Genomic DNA, 16,618 nt, shown 5'->3' with positions numbered 1-16,618 from the left:
ATTTTTTTGACAACCAAAAAAAAAAACAAAACAAAACAAAAAGAGAGAGAGATGAAATGGAAGTATGAAACTATCTTCCTCCGCCTGTCTGACCACCTCAGGCTCAGGCTCAGGCTCAAATCAGCCTTCAGGTGAGCAAGAAAGGCCAGTAGGAAGGAAGATGAACATAGGCGTAGCTTTGCAGCCACCCCCGCTCCAATTTCGCTTCCCTCCCATTCATATCACTCCGCCGCCAATCCTCCGCCACCACCATCAATTCTTCCCCACTGCTATCTCTCTCATTAGTTGTGTCACCGCCACGTCTCTCTCCTCCCACCAGCTCAGCCTAGACAACCGACAAGAGGAGGACGACGACCAAGACGACGTCGCTTCCTTGAACAACCGCCGCTACGACTTCTCCCCACTCCTCGAATTCCTCTCTACTTACACTCCCGACCACTCTAACAGCTCCGCTGACTCCCCTACCCAGCTTCACCCCGCTGAGCTCCGTCTCGCCGAGTCCTACCGAGCCGTGCCCGCCCCGCTTTGGCATTCCCTCTTAAAATCACTCTCCTCCACTCCTTCCTCTATCCCCACCGCATATGCTCTCGTCACCTGGCTCCAAAAACACAATCTTTGCTTCTCCTACGAGCTTCTCTACTCCATTCTCATCCACGCCCTCGGACGCTCCGACAAGCTTTACGAAGCCTTCTTGCTCTCCCAGCGCCAGAGGTTGACTCCCTTGACTTATAATGCCCTCATTGGCGCCTGTGCTCGGAATGACGACCTCGAAAAAGCCCTTAATTTGATGGCCAGAATGCGTCGCGACGGCTACCAATCTGATTTTGTCAATTATAGTTTGATTATTCAGTCACTTTTGCGCAACAATTCCATTGATTCCACCGTCTTAGAAAAATTGTATGACGAAATAGAGGCTGATAGGATCGAGCTTGATGGGCAGTTGTTGAATGATGTAACTGTGGGGTTCTCCAAAGCTGGTGACGTTAGTAGGGCCTTGTATTTCCTATCCGTAATCCAAGGAAACGGGTTGAGTCCCAAGACTGCAACTTTGGTTGCTGTCATTTCGCAGTTGGGGAATTCGGGGAGGACCGAGGAGGCCGAGGCTGTTTTTGAGGAGTTGAAAGAAGGTGGACTGAAGCCCAGGACGAGGGCTTATAATGCCCTCCTCAAAGGATATGTTAAGACCGGTGCCTTGAGGGATGCCGAGGATGTTGTGTCAGAGATGGAGAGGAGCGGGGTGGCCCCGGATGAGCACACGTATGGTCTGCTTATTGATGCTTACGGAAATGCCGGTAGGTGGGAGAGCGCGAGAATTGTATTGAAAGAAATGGAAGCTAATAACGTTCAACCTAATTCGCATGTTTTTAGTAGGATTTTAGCTAGTTATCGTGATAGGGGAGAGTGGCAGAGATCGTTTCAGGTGCTCAAGGAAATGAAGAATAACGGGGTGACTCCTGACAGGCAATTCTACAATGTCATGATTGATACTTTCGGCAAGTATAATTGCTTACATCATGCAATGGATACATTTGAGAGGATGAAATTGGAGGGAATTGAGCCAGATACTGTGACATGGAATACGCTTATTGACTGTCATTGTAAGCACGGGCATCATAATAAATCCGAGGAGTTGTTTGAGGCAATGCAAAAAAGCGGTTGTTTGCCTTGCACCACAACATACAATATAATGATTAATTCGTTTGGGGAGCAGGAGAGGTGGGAGGATGTGAAGGACTTGCTCGGTAAGATGCAGAGTCAGGGGTTACTGCCTACTGTTGTTACATATACAACACTTGTTGATATATATGGACGGTCAGGGAGATTCACCGACGCAATAGAGTGCTTGGAGGTGATGAAATCTGTAGGATTGAAACCATCCTCAACCATGTACAATGCCTTGATCAATGCTTATGCACAGAGGGTATGTCTTTAATGAGAACCTAATCTATATACACTTCACTAAGTAATGCATGGTGATCAGCCTATCCTCATTGCTTGATTAATGTGGTCTTACATTGTTTAACTTACCGTGTTGCCTCCTTAGGCTTTCGTAGAGATGTTCTTAGCATACATTTCTACAGGCACCTACACACAATTGCATAGATGTTTCAGTACAAGGAATGGCTGGAAGCAGCTTTTAAGATTTACCATGACTGAATACAATTTGTCCTTCATTGTCTGCCATATATTTTGCTTTACTTTTAGACTTTCTCGTGGCTTGATTTCGTTTATGTGGACATGTATGTTACCACCATTTCTTGTTGTGCCCATAATTCTGTATCCCTCTCACTGCATAAATGCAAGCCTTTTCTCAAACAATGTTATCATTTTTTTTCACTTATTTTGGGATGCAATAGGCCCACATTTTTGTGAAGGGCTTAACTCATGCACTAGTTATCAATTTAGTGACTATTCTATCAGTAGACTGGTGGAACAGTTGTGAGACACGATTTAACCAAACAAGCTATGCACCTGTTACTGCATCTTGCTCTTGCTTCCACCATAATTTATACTGGGAGCCAGATCTACAGATCATTGCTGTAACTAAAGCTTTGAAAAATGTTTGCTGATTGTACGGTTCTTCACATTTTCACAGGGATTATCGGAGCAAGCAGTAAATGCATTTCGGGTAATGAGAGGAGAAGGTCTAAAGCCTAGTTTATTGGCTTTAAATTCACTTATCAATGCATTTAGTGAGGATAGGAGGGATTCTGAAGCCTTTGCTGTTTTACAGTACATGAAGGATAATGTGAGTTGATGCCTGAAAAAGTTCTATGTTGGATCACTCTCTCTCTCTCTATATATATATATATATATGTGTGTGTGTGTGTGTGTGTGTGTGTGCGCGTGCGCGTGCGCGTGTGTGTATGTATGTGTGTGTGTATGCATGTATATTGTTTTGAATTAATCATCTCTTCCTTTCTGTAATATTCTATATCTACAGGACCTTAAGCCAGATGTGGTTACTTACACTACACTCATGAAGGCTCTAATTCGTGTAGAGAAATTCGAAAAGGTTAGGCATTAATCTTCTCCAAGTATTCTATTCTTTTTCATTTCGATTAGAGCATTTTTGCATAGGCAAAGATCTCTTTCATGTGGTAGATCTGAATAGACTGTTTCTCAAGAATGAATGAGATTACTAAAAATCTTTTTTTTTTTAATCCAATCCTTCTCTTGCACTGCTGCAATTTGTTGGTTAATTTTTCCACAGTATTTTTTGTGCTATTCTTTAGTATTACTTGCTTATTCACAATAGCTACCTCAAGGATATGGTAGAAAGAGTTTAAGACTTTAGCGAATGCTGATCTTACATTCATGTATCGGTTTCCGATCACGAGGGTAAAATACAACATACTATTTGGGATTATACAGTTGATGAGTATTAGAAAGTCACTTATCATCTTGCTATAGATAACCTAACAAAATGCATAGATCTCTGCTAGTCTTCTAGGTGTTGTGCACTTCTAACTCTCAAAGACTGAGGCAGGTAGTGCAGTTAAATTTGTTTCTGCTTTATCTTAGTTTGATCTTAACTATTGGTGTCAGGAAGGTTTTCCTTCTTTTTTACTCTGGACTACTCAATTATCTCTCCATTTTTTTTAGTGATAAAGAGACGGATATTTTGTGGATGAATGCTTTCAATAAATTTACAGGATTTTGGCTCCTACCATTCAACATATGATATCTAGTCTGGAACTGATGCTCCCTTCTCAATTGGCTTAAAAATTTTTGGTGTACAACAGTTTACACGAAAGTATAAAATACAGTTTTGCCAACTGCTTATACTTTTCTTTAGGGATCATGGGAAGAGAGAGAGAGAGAGGTGTTTTAATTGTCCTAAGGAACTGTAGAATATTTTGCATCAGTTCAGGACTATGTCACCTGTAAATTGCTTTTGGGAAGCTTCAGATCTCAGGTATCATTCATGCACATAAAGATTCACCAAAATCCCAAATGCGTTGCAGGGGAACTGGTGTGATAATATGTCATTGTTTTGGTTCGTTTATAAATTTAACTTTCATTTCCATACTAATTTCTGTCAAGTTGTTCACATTTTAGGTTCCAGCTGTTTATGAAGAAATGCTATCATCTGGATGCCTCCCAGATAGGAAAGCTAGAGCAATGTTACGATCTGCTCTGCGATATATGAAGTCTACATTGAAAGAGTAGTTGGTTTCACAATACCTTTGGCCAAACCAAAATACTGATCCATGTGATTGTGTTGATAAATCATCTGTTTGAGTCTACATGCTGCGACCCTTTCATGGAGGTAAGCTCCGGTTCTGTGCCTTTGTAATTTTAATCATCATAAGCATCTTCCAATTTCCAAAGCTTTTGCCCATTATGAATTTCAAAATTTGCAGAAGGGGGTCAAGTTGTGATTATCTTTCTGAATTTCCAGTAAAAAACTTAATATGTAATACTCTCATTTCTATTTGCCTCCCAAGAGTTTATGCCAATGAGATTCACTCATCCTCCTGCACCCTGCACCAGGTCTCCTCTTAATTTGCTCTTTGTGCAGGTTGATATGTGATAGGCTATTCCAGCTTAGTGCAGATATAAGATTGTGTCTGAAGTCTTTGATGTTGAAGTTTGATGATGCAAAATCAGAGAGGATGAAGGTGAAATCAGATGTAGCAGTTAGATGCTTCAAGACTCCAAAAGGATTAAGATGCATCAGAGGCCCTGAAATATCTATCTTCTACCGTTCGACCACTTGAAATTGAATGTCTTACACTTCTTTGTTATGCATCCAGATTGAAGGTTCCATTTTCCTTTCTATACAGAAGAGAACAATGATATATTTTTTATCCTTAAAATGATTCTAAAAATTCTAGGAAGAGGTCCTCAAGATGATTGTGTTGTTCTGAGGACCAGTGTTAATTGTAGATTGTAAATAAACTGGGAAACATTCTGTCTTTGATTGTGATCATGGAAGTGTAATATTCTACTGATAATTTTGAGGCATTAGTTTCTCAATTTGCGAGTCAAAATGGTTTATCCTGTGCAATTTCATTGTGAATCCCATTTAACTCTGAAAAACGTACAAGAGGATGAGACAAAATTTTCTAATTTGGCATGTTTGAGCAAGCAATCAGAAGGCTTTTAGCAAGTTTCATGCTGTATTGCGAGTAACTTCAGAGAATCTTGCAGCGATGCATAACATTTGAGACATGCACTGGTTATCTTCTTGAAGGAAAATTGGAGATCGTTCAAATGCATAAAATGAGACTTACTGTTCCAAATTATCCTTAAGGGGTTGTAGATTCACTTGCAGTGGAAAAAAAAAAGGGAAATGAGGTACAAGGGACACAAAATACAAAAAGAATTGCTACAGGGAATAAATTACAGGTGCGCCAAAATTGCTCTCTCGCCGTCTCTCGCTTGACCCTCCAATTTCATTGAGCAACAGGAGGGCCAAGAGTACATCATTACAAGGACATTGCTGAAACAATAGGTCTTGTGCTCTTCGAGATTCTAGAACAAAACATAAACATCAAAAGGACTGATGATAACAGAAATAATCGGAAATATGTTCTGATCTCCTGCATTCCGAGTTCAAGCACTTCCATCTTCTTGCCGTATCTATTTCTCCTCTCGAACAGATAACCATTCAAGTAGTCATCTATGGATATCCACTTCTCAGAACTTGATGCCACATCCCCTGAATGAAGTCCATCCACTTGCAACTCACCCAATTTGAACAGTGTTAAAAATGCAGCAGACCAATCATTGAGAACCTTCTGAAATTCAAAAGATCAATACTGATAAGTTCCCAGAACTAACCATGAACAGACGCTACTTATAATTAGCTCAATAAATCTCCTTCCAAAGAGAAATTTGAAACTTGAATTAACCAATCTAATACACTTGTATCTATGTACATAACTTGAAAACCAACATACATTAAAGGTGGTGATGTCGATGGGATTGAACATTCTAAAGCAGTCCTTTGAGGAGGCTGTACCATCTCCGTATATCTGCTAGTCCAAGGTGCACGCATTAAGAACAGAACATCGAAATCGAGAAAATACTCAACTTAAACAACATATAGAAGAGAATCACACACCTCAAAGGTGAATGCCATGGGGACCTTTGTGACATCATACATGTAATCAGTAGCTGTCCCGTGAGCTAGATATCTAAACACACCCAAAAAAAAAGCAGTCAAAATAATCTGTTATGCAAAACAATAAGAACATTGTAAAAGCAACACGTTTCCTGTCTAATTTAAAATGCAAGCACTGCTTATTATTCCATCCTAAAAGAGCTTGATTTGAAAATAACAACACTGCAAATTAACTGCACGGGTAGGTTCTAAGTTCACCAGGGCTGCTTATTCACTGGATAACATGCTTCATGGCCTTTTGCAGTCAGGAAAAAAGAAAAAAAAAATTTACACCAGAATCAACCAGCAATGTAGTCAGGCAGAAAGCAGCCGCATTGCAGTGGTAAACAGAATAAGAATGTCAATAGGGGTCACTTTAGGTCTTTGAATAAACCCATATAAATACCACTTAAGCTGAGGTAACATAATGCATGGCCACTTTCAGAACAAACCAGATATTGCAGGATATCAGTGTAAGTATACAAACCCGACAGAGCCTCCACCAGATCCAATTAAACAACGATCTTTCAAGTGAAGATGGTTCAACTTTTCAAGCATTGATCTCATTCTCAGGGAAGGAGATCCATCTGGAGTCGTATTTTTGTGATCATATGGCATAAATAAGGCCTAACGAAAACAATAAACGACAACTGATGAAAACTGACACAAAAAACCAAATATTACAGCAATATGGTATTACTATTTACTGCGCATAATAACGAGGCAGATGCAGGTTACCAATTCAATGTGAATTAGGTCCAGGAAATATAAAGCCGTAAAACTCCATGTACTCATCTAGTCTGAAAACAAACATGTAAGACTGTTGTATTTGCTGCCTTAATTCATCTGAGAACTCATCCCAAGATTATAGTATAAAAACCTGATCAATAAATGTCTGATATGTCAAAGAAAGAAGCTTGGCACCAAAAAACTTCATTTTACTGGGAATGCATATCCAGTCACATTCAGAAGCTGCTTTGATTGAATAACAGGACATGTTCATCAACTATATCAATTGAAAAACAAAGATCGCTTCCATGAAGATTTGAAGAAAACAAAAAGGTAAAAGAAAGATGAAACACACAAAAACTAAAAAAAAGGAATACTGTCGGGGCTTCAAGATGCAATGCATTTTGAAAGAACAGGTTTTACAGTTAAGTCCAGAAGGAAACAGCTTAATTGCTGCAAAGATAGTCCACAACCACAGGCTGGGTGACAAATGCCTTAAAATAGATTGTGCTGAAAACTTAAACTTATGTGCTAACTTTACAAAATGCAAATCTTGGAGCAAACTTGCAGTGGCAGAAGCTAGAGATATTTAAGAATCAAAGCTTACTTCCATTCCTGAATGAACATTAACCCACACATGGGGCTCAAAAGATATCGAAAGCTTCCGCATGAATTGAGTCTCAGGCTCACTAAAAGGAGCAGTCCCTGGATTTTCTTCATAGGGATCATAATCCTGAAAGAGAATAAAGCAGGCAGAAGAACTTGTTAGCATGTGGAATGGACCCATATACTAATTTGTAAAATAACATATACCACCCCCAGGGAGGGGGGTGTGATCAATCCAAAAGATAGTATTGATGTATCAGCCACCACTCAGCATATAGGTAAACAAGAATCAAGACAGCAGGAGAGATAAAAATATTGGACATCATATCCTGGATAGAAAATTTTAGAAGGATCAAAGACCAGAATACAGGAAAAAAAATATCCTGAAAAGTTCATTAAACACACCTTTTCTTTTTTGCCCCAATCCACACTCCAATTTCGATTAAGATCAACCCCTCTCCCTGCCAGAAAAGACAAACTTTTTAGTATTTTTTACTTGTAGTCCTGTACAAACTCCATAGCCACTATGATAAAATGAAAGACCATTTCTCCTCTCACAAAAGTCTCCCGCTTCAACAAGTTTGCGGCCATTCAAATTTTCCATTGGTACAACCTGACAGAGCAACATGCACTTTGATTTAGAATAAGTGTAAGTTCTAGAAGGCAACGTCTTTCTTAGTATAGAAAAGACACAATATATGCAGCATGAATTCAATTCTCAGGATACAAGTAGAATATGGCATGTTCACATAATAAAAGAGATAGTATTAGTTTCTAATTCAAGATCAAACTAAAAAAGAACTTCTTGTGATTAATAACATCAGCAGAGCTGCTTAATAACGAGCTGTAATCAGTTTGAAGTTGGAAGAGAATTTTGTTCAGCTTCTACTGATGAAAATTAGTATAACATACTGAACACAAGAATGTGTAGATGCCAAAATAAACAAGAATTTACACAACAGAAGCCCAAGAAAACAAATATTACCTTTATAACAAGATTATCAAGGGTGTCATTTACTGACCCTCGATCTGTATAAGGTAAAAATTCTTCTTCACTTAATATAGAAAGAATCCGAAACGCAAGCTCAGAGGTAATGAGTTCCCTTCCATGCTGACCAAAACTCTGGAATACAAGTAATTATCTGTCAAAAACAGCAGCAATGGCAAATCTGAGATTTTCTAAACGCTAAATGTCAAATATGATACATTTAGGTGCAGGAAGCACACTTCTATCTACTCACAAGTCAGCATAGAAACAAAAAAATGTATAGTTTTTGCAACTTTTCCTCTTCTTCTGTTTTTTTTTTTTTTTGCTTTAGGTGTTCCCTCTCTTTGTTTCCTCTAAGCAAGGATGCTTTGTCTGTCATTGTTATAATACTCCTTTCTTATGATGACAGAATTTAGAGAAAGAAAAAATAAAAAGGTAATGAGCTTGTAGATCTACATTGGGAAAATGTTACCTAATTCTGCAAATTAAAACGAAACCAATTAAAAAATATATGTGGAGAAAAATCTTACAAGGAGTACTCTGAACTTGGACTTGCCATCACAATCTTTCCTTTTCCTACAATAAGTAACCACAGTCATCTCTGCATTGTACCCCTTGTTCTTACTGGGAATTGTCTCAATCTAATCAAGTTATGACAAAATAATCAGGAAACATTATTCCCAATTATAACAACGACAACAACAAAAGTGGAAAAAAACCAAAGAAACCAATAAACGCACTGATAGTTTGTCTGGGTGGCGGTGCACCAAGGCTTCAATTTCTTCCAACAAAGCTCCACTGCATAATTCGACACAAGAAAAGAACACGAAAAGAAAGATTCAGCTTTGCTTATAAGACGCTTGGATTTTTAAACAGTAAAGCTAGACCTAATCAAACTGTTGTTAGTTCAGAAAAGGCCCCGTTTACATTCAAATTTTTGTGTTTCCCATTCAACTTGAATGAAGCAGCCTGAGGAGGCAACAATAAATCAATACCAAAAATCCATCTTTGATGAAGCACATGCGAAATTGGCGGATCTCACCAGTCCAAATTTAATTCTGCTACAACTATCATGACTTTCCAAATTAGAATGTTTTACTAATGTCAGAATATCACCCACTTCTTCCAATACAAAAGGGTACAATAAGAAATAAAATGAAATTTAAGTAAGAATTTTACCTGGTATGGTAAAGATCGTGATTGATGGGTGTGACTGGAGAACTGGTGGCATTAGTTTTCCCATCGACCAAATAAAAACTAGCAAAGAATAACAAAACTAATAAAAATGGCCACAGTGAACAATATAATGGAGAGGAGGAATTGAAATCAAGAAAGTGGTTTTGACGACGGCGACGACGGCCCATCTAAATCTGGTTTTTCATTTCCTGAATTTGTGATATCTTATGTAATTTTTCTGCAAAGACTTTGATTAAATTTGGAGGAATCGGAGGAGGGAAAGGGCATGGTTTGATGGTATGAAGGCTGCCGGCCGGCTTTCTGGCATGGGGGTGAGAGGACGAATGTGAGAAGGGACGAGGAGGGGGAGGGAGGACTTAGTTGTGTCAGGGAATGGGCATGGGTTGGGGATGTGCTGGTGGTGGTGGCGGAGGGTCTGTCCCTGCATTGATTTGATTTGATTTGATTGGATTCAACCACGTTCAACGGTCACGATGTCATAGTTAGGCCCCACTGATTCCTCTTCTCGTCTGCTTTTTTTTTTTTTTTTTTTTTACAGATACAATAGAATTTAGGGATAATTTCACAAACCTCCCCTGAGGTTTCTGACACTTTCACTGAGACCCCTCTAGGTTTTAAAAATTTCACCTAGCTCCCTTGCTTTTCAAATTTGATAACAATTCAGTCCAATTAGGATTAAAATATTACTATCATGATAGAGATGACATTTATATCCCATGAATACCCTCTTCCTCCCTATATTAGTACAAGATTGCTTGTTAATAAAAACCTACTAGTTTTCCTTTCGTAATAATATTAGTATAACATTTTTTGAATTTCACTTATAAACATTTGTGTATTTAATATAAATTAAATGATTCAAAGTAAAATACTCATAAATAACTAGTACTTTATTCATATAATGGAAGAAACTCGTAAAGAACTGGTATGTTATAGATAATTTTTTTTCTACTTTCAAATACTTCATTTATATTAAATACAAAACATACTAGTTTTCCTTTCGTAAAAATATTTGTGTAACGGCTTTTGAATTTTATTTACAAATATTTATGTATTTAACATAAATTAAATAATTTAGAATAAAATACCCATAAAAATCTGGTACTTAATTCGTATAATAGACAAAGGCCATAAAGAGTTGGTACTTTATGGGATATTTCTTTTTGCTTATAAATAGCTATTACTTTGTTCGTGTAATAGAGGAAACCCATAAAGAGCTGATATGTTATGGGCAATTTCTTTTTTTTTTTTAACTTTTACGTATTTAATTTATGTTAAATACAAAACCTACTAGTTTTCCTTTCGTAAAAATATTAGTATATCACTTTTTAAATTTTACTTACAAACATTTATGTATTCAACATAAATTATATGATTCAGAGTAAAATGCCTATAAATAACTAGTATTTTATTCATATAATAGAAGAAAACCCGTAAAGAGCTGGTAAAAAGTGGGTAATTTCTTTTTTTACTTTCACGCATTTAATTTATGTTAAATACAAAACCTACTAGTTTCTTTTTCGTAATAATATTAGTGTAACACTTTTTGAATTTCACTTATAAACATTAATGTATTTAATGATTCAAAGTAAAATACTCATAAATAGCTAGTACTTTATTCATATAATGGAAGAAACTTGTAAAGAACTGGTATGTTATGGACATTTTTTTTTACTTTCAAATACTTCATTTATATTAAATACAAAACATGCTAGTTTTCCTTTCGTAAAAATATTTGTGTAACGGCTTTTGAGTTTTATTTGCAATATTTATGTATTTAACATAAATTAAATGATTCAGAATAAAATACCCATAATCATCTCTACCTTTTTATTAACAAGCAATCTTGTACTAATATAGGGAGGAAGAGGGTATTCATGGAATATAAATGTCATCTCTATCATGATAGTAATATTTTAATCCTAATTGGACTGAATTGTTACCAAATTTGAAAAGTAAGGGAGCTAGGTGAAATTTTTAAAACCTGGAAGGGTCTCAGTGCAAGTGTCAGAAACCTCAGGGGAGGTTTGTGAAATTATCCCTAGAATTTATTTTAAATCTACTCCTACTCTATAATAGAATAGAGAACGATCTGAAGAGGTTCAAGGAGAATTCAGAAGGTATTGAACTACTATCAGCCCAAACGCATGCACAGGAAAGGGGGACTTGAAAAGCCCCAAGAAAAATTCGGAGGGAACTGAACCATCATTGGCCCAAACAGATTTTTGTGCGTAAGGAATGAGGGGATCTGAAAAAATCCAAGGAAAATCCAAAAGATACTAAATTACCACCGACCTAAACTGATTTTTTTTTCCGAATAAGATAGAATTTATTCTAAACTTGCTCCTACTCTATATAAGGGGGAGAGAAGGACTTGAAGAAATCCAAAGAGAACCTGGGAGGGATTGAATCACCACTGGTCCAAATGAGTGCGTAGGGGAAGGGGGACCTGAAGAGATCTAAGAAAAATTTGGAGGGACTTAAACCATCAGCAGTTTAAATAGGTGCCTTCGCACACGCTGATAAAATCTACAGGAAAACTTGGATTTAAAATGCAGGCTAAAGGATTTGATCTCTTGACCTACACCTAAGTAGAATTTTTAAAGTTCTTTTAGTGGTCAACTACTCTAGAAGTAGTTAGTTCTCTTCTTGTCCGTTTGTTCAACTGTTTTTTACTTCTCTGCTTGCATAGCTTGATCTTGTCCTCTTTCTTAATTTTCGGGAATTTTATCCACATGCTTGTTTGTATGCATAGCTTTTAAGAAATCCAACTAGAACATATTTGTGTTTGGTTCAGTTCAGTGGTATATAATATACGGTTTCATTTGAAATTGTGGTACTCTTGGTAAGGAAATATTTTCGACGCTAAAAGTACTTTTAAAACATTTAATAAAAATCATTCTATAAAATTAGAAGCGAAATTTTTGGTGTTAAAAGTCTTTTTAACAAAAGATCCAATTTGATGCTTTTAGAATGACATTATGCTTTAAAAGGAATATTAAATTTAATCATTTAATCATATATTATGAATCAAATACAGAAATAAATACATTTAAAAATTTTTAAAATTACATATTATCAAATATAATAAGCAGTTATTGAATCATGTATCCAAATAATATATTTAAAAACACTTAAACAGTTAATAAATGCTTTTATTAACAGATCTACTAGGTGAAATACTTTCTAATAAACTACCGCAACTCCAAATAAGTTTTTAGACGTGTTTAATAATCAAATTGAGAATAAACCTATTCACGAACTATCTTACTATATATAAAGCGAGATATCAGGTTGAAGATAAACCTATTAACGAACTATCTTATTGTATATAAAGCAAGAGGAGAAGGTTTTAGTTTAAACAAATTGTGTCATTTAATGTATTGTCTAATTTACCCTTATTTTTTTGAAAAGAATTATATCATTTTGACTACTGACCTCACTGCCATCACTCCATATCTGTTGAATTAACTGTTACTTTTCCAACAAAAAAGTACCATTTTTTTTGGAATACTACAATAGTTTAACTATTTTAATTATAAAAAAAATAAATATAAGCATAAACAAATCACTAATTTATGGTTCAATGTGATTAATTATAAAATGTAATTCATACCCAATATATATCTTCAATCTTTTTTAGGGGCTCTCTTAGTATGTTGAGACAATGTAATTAAAACATAAATCGCATCGCAAAAAAAAAATCTTAAATGAGAAATATAATGCTCAAAACCAAACGCTAATTGCAGGGGAAAAATATATGATAACTTGTTGGAGCAAATTATTCGGGTAGTCATTAAACTTTTTTAATAGTCAAGATTTGGCCATTTAATTATTAATAGTATGTTTTTATCTATTAAACTATCAAAAGCGTAATTTTGGATTATGCCGTTTGATTCCACCATTAACTTTGTTAAATCTAAGAATGTGCACAATTTAAGAGACGGACTATTAATGGTTGAATTTGGTAGAGTTAACGGTAAAATCAAATAAAATGACCCAAAATTTATATTTTTAATAGTTTAGTGGATAAAAACACACCATTAATAATTGAATTGCCAAAACTCGACTATTCGAAAAATTTAATGGCTATCGGGATAATTTGCTTTAATTTGTTAGCTTACTTCAAGTACTCTTGCATGTAATATAGCATATTTTCAAGCAGATACAAAAATTTAGACCTCATTAATAATAATTTAGCAATTAATTATAATAATTTAATAAATGATTTAGTTAGATCATTTTGTGTGTGAATATAAAATATAGAATGTTCAACAATTATTGTAATATACATGTAATAATCATAAAAAGCATGTGGTGAAGAGACACAAATTCTATTAATTGAATAATCTAGAAATTATACTCGTAATTTAATCATGTAAATAAACAATCTTGCAAACGCCAAATTGCGAGAAGATAATAAATATACATGTGACCATCCTATTGATGCATCAATTAAAACAATATGTCACCATAAATTTGTTCTATAAATGTAGGGATCAATCCCCACCTTAACTAGTGATGATTTAACACATAAAAATTCATTAGAGTTCATTGCCTTTTAATTTTTTATGAGTAGTCATGTGAGTTTCAATTATTCAATTCATCATTATAAAATAAAGATATCCAAAAAGGTCAAGCTAGACCATTAAATCACGGGGATTGGTAGACTTTTGTTATATTAGATGATGAATGTTAATTGCATTTGTTTTTGTATAATATAAATCAAAAGATGGAGGAGGGATGGATTGGGTAATTTAAAAGGACGAAGTGTAAATGAGATATCTCAGATTTGAATCCTCCTACATAGACTAAAAACAAAAATAGAAGAAACTAAAGAAATGTTATGAAACAATTTAAAGTGTGGATGTCCCTTTGTATTCTCAAGAAAATTAATTCATGATTTATGGCTATATTATGTATAGAAGTTACAATCCATAAATCTACTCATGTAGTGGAAAAATCGTTTCATAAGTTTCTTCATATTCTTGCAATAGTGGGTGTTTAATAGGATTGATGTTCTTTTAATTTTGTAGTACATATATATAGAGGTACATTGACATATTTTAGTAGGACTTTTGGTATTGGTTGGAATATAAAAATATCATTTTCCCTTTCTCTAATGTCTCTATTCATACTATAGTAGTTTATTAGTTTTACAACACGTTATCAGCACGAGTCTCTACTTTTGAGTAAAAGGTGAAAACGGAGGCTTTACCTTGAACGAAAGTGAAACAGGAGATTTTGCCAAAATTCTGCCTGCATTTCTTCAAGTAGCTTCTGAGGTAAATTTTTGACCCACAAACTTATTTTAATTTCTTATGGTTAATATTTGAATTATCGCAAAATACAAGTACCTACTGTTGAGCAACCACTAAACACAAATATATATTGTTTGACATCTTTGAGGTAATATTTCTCCTTTTAATTCTACTTATTTATTTTTATAATTATTTGTTATAAATACTTATATTATGATGCATTGAGTTTTAAAGATGCTATTATAGAAAATCAATTATGTTTGAGGATTCACTTGTCCTTTGAAATACTTAAAGAAAAAGATTCGATCACCTGAAGATGGTCGTTCTTTAACGAAAATATTTAGCCACTAGAAGATGGTCATTATTTCAAAAGCCTGGTATGATAAATTTACCGGTGGCTACAAGAACATAATTATGCAATTTTCACAATTACTTCTCAGTTGAAATTGTATCGAGAAAATTTTACTCATGAGATATATTGAAAATGATATTCTCCACAATTGATTTCTCGAATATGCTCATGTAGTAGCAATATTAAGAGAAATTTTGAGAAGTATTTTGTACTTATTGCATGCTAATTCTAGTCCATTTCCAAAAGTGAATCCGACTGAATTTCAATTTATTAGTTATGGTTGTTGCCATGACTATGATTTTGATAAGTATATATTTTACTATGACAAGAGAAAAAGTTACCACTTAAAGTGAGATAATAATGATAAGGACAAGAAAATAAGAATTCTGAAGATAAATGTCCTGAAGTACATTTGACGAATCAAAATTATAATATCATCTTCACATGGCCAATTTCTTTAAACACCCTGAAGGTGTATGATGATTGATTTAATTAACTTTTCTTCCTGAAGAAGAAATGGATGTTAAACATTTGGGATCAAAGGATTATGATGATGATATTTGTTCCATAAGAATTATGGTGACAATGATATGTGTCTCGCTAATAAATGCTACTATATACACTATTTTTCAACAAAAGAGACAAACACAATCAGTGGTAGTGTTTAAGTGATTGAAAACTCCAGAAGAACCACTGTTATATTTCTCCCCGTAGGAGAAAAGTTTATAATAAATAAAACACTACTTTTTATCATATATCAAAAAATTTATTGAATTTGAATATCCATCGAAATGGATATCAAATTGAGACACTAAATGAGACAATAATAGAGATCATGTTTAGAAATCAAGGGAGATAAAGGTTAATTATATCATAATAATCATTCGAGAGAGAAATGGTTATCGATATAGTTGTCTTCATTCTCATTTTGATTTATAATCATCAATTGCAGTAAATCAGAAGTTTACTGATCCCAATGGATATATGATTTGGTAAAAGTAAAAATATGTAAGAGTCGACAAGTATTTATACATATCCTCTTTATATTTTATATGACTCCGAAAGAAATTTAAAATTTATGTTGGGTATGAATCACCTTTCATGATTAAATATCGTAAAATATTGATGGGTGATCTATTGAATGATTTATTTATTCTGATGAATTACGATTCCCGACATTAGGGGGGAAAAGATCAACCAAAAGGAAATTATTTAAAAAAATTGGATTTTCTCGATCCTCATACAAAATAACGTGAACTGGAAGTTCAAGAGATTATTCATTTGCAGAAAGTTGCAAACCAATTATCAGTTATATTTATCGACTCTAAAAGAGTCATTAAATTAACTATTCCTGCAGAAAATACTCTGGTTAA

General features: G+C 34.8%; 2 protein-coding genes across 4 annotated transcripts; one reads left to right on the top strand and one right to left on the bottom strand.

Moving 5' to 3' along the window:
- The first annotated feature begins 95 nt into the window (after nucleotides 1-95).
- On the top strand, nucleotides 96-4,992 carry LOC113750251 (pentatricopeptide repeat-containing protein At5g42310, chloroplastic). Of its 2 annotated transcripts, none has more exons than XM_027294248.1 (5): nucleotides 96-1,921; nucleotides 2,597-2,749; nucleotides 2,945-3,016; nucleotides 4,063-4,273; nucleotides 4,526-4,992. In XM_027294248.1, exons 1-4 carry the CDS (start codon nucleotides 161-163, stop codon nucleotides 4,171-4,173), a joined length of 2,097 nt encoding a protein of 698 aa, XP_027150049.1. In that variant the 5' UTR covers nucleotides 96-160; the 3' UTR covers nucleotides 4,174-4,273; nucleotides 4,526-4,992. The 2 variants fall into 2 exon arrangements, with proteins under 2 accessions (XP_027150049.1, XP_027150050.1); XM_027294249.1 differs by having other exon boundaries at nucleotides 4,498-4,992.
- Nucleotides 4,993-5,221: 229 nt separating this feature from the next.
- Nucleotides 5,222-10,038, bottom strand: LOC113749798 (carboxypeptidase A6). 2 transcript variants are annotated; one of them, XM_027293650.1, is made up of 11 exons: nucleotides 9,615-10,038; nucleotides 9,176-9,233; nucleotides 8,966-9,076; nucleotides 8,433-8,570; nucleotides 7,991-8,060; nucleotides 7,853-7,908; nucleotides 7,449-7,574; nucleotides 6,600-6,739; nucleotides 6,074-6,146; nucleotides 5,910-5,984; nucleotides 5,222-5,747 (listed from the first exon to the last, which is right to left on the bottom strand). In XM_027293650.1, the coding sequence occupies exons 1-11, from the start codon at nucleotides 9,797-9,799 to the stop codon at nucleotides 5,436-5,438; spliced, it is 1,344 nt and encodes a 447-aa protein (XP_027149451.1). In that variant the 5' UTR covers nucleotides 9,800-10,038; the 3' UTR covers nucleotides 5,222-5,435. The 2 variants fall into 2 exon arrangements, with proteins under 2 accessions (XP_027149451.1, XP_027149452.1); XM_027293651.1 differs by having other exon boundaries at nucleotides 8,006-8,060.
- Between the last annotated feature and the right edge of the window lie 6,580 nt (nucleotides 10,039-16,618).

The sequence above is a fragment of the Coffea eugenioides genome, chromosome 10 (genome assembly GCF_003713205.1).
Source record: "Coffea eugenioides isolate CCC68of chromosome 10, Ceug_1.0, whole genome shotgun sequence".
Taxonomy (NCBI): Eukaryota; Viridiplantae; Streptophyta; class Magnoliopsida; order Gentianales; family Rubiaceae; genus Coffea; species Coffea eugenioides.
Note: the sequence above shows the minus strand (reverse complement) of the source record. Positions and strands in the feature narration are given on the sequence as shown.

Excerpts from the sequence above, each read along its gene's own strand:
- LOC113749798 (XM_027293650.1), bottom strand. The coding sequence starts at position 9,799 with ATGGGCCGTCGTCGCCGTCGTCAAAACCACTTTCTTGATTTCAATTCC. Across the intron at positions 5,985-6,073 it reads CCATGGCATTCACCTTTGAG|ATATACGGAGATGGTACAGC; the intron begins GTGTGTGATTCT and ends TTGGACTAGCAG. Across the intron at positions 5,748-5,909 it reads TCGACATCACCACCTTTAAT|AAGGTTCTCAATGATTGGTC; the intron begins GTATGTTGGTTT and ends TTTGAATTTCAG.
- LOC113750251 (XM_027294248.1), top strand. The coding sequence starts at position 161 with ATGAACATAGGCGTAGCTTTGCAGCCACCCCCGCTCCAATTTCGCTTC. Across the intron at positions 1,922-2,596 it reads TCAATGCTTATGCACAGAGG|GGATTATCGGAGCAAGCAGT; the intron begins GTATGTCTTTAA and ends ACATTTTCACAG. Across the intron at positions 2,750-2,944 it reads TACAGTACATGAAGGATAAT|GACCTTAAGCCAGATGTGGT; the intron begins GTGAGTTGATGC and ends CTATATCTACAG.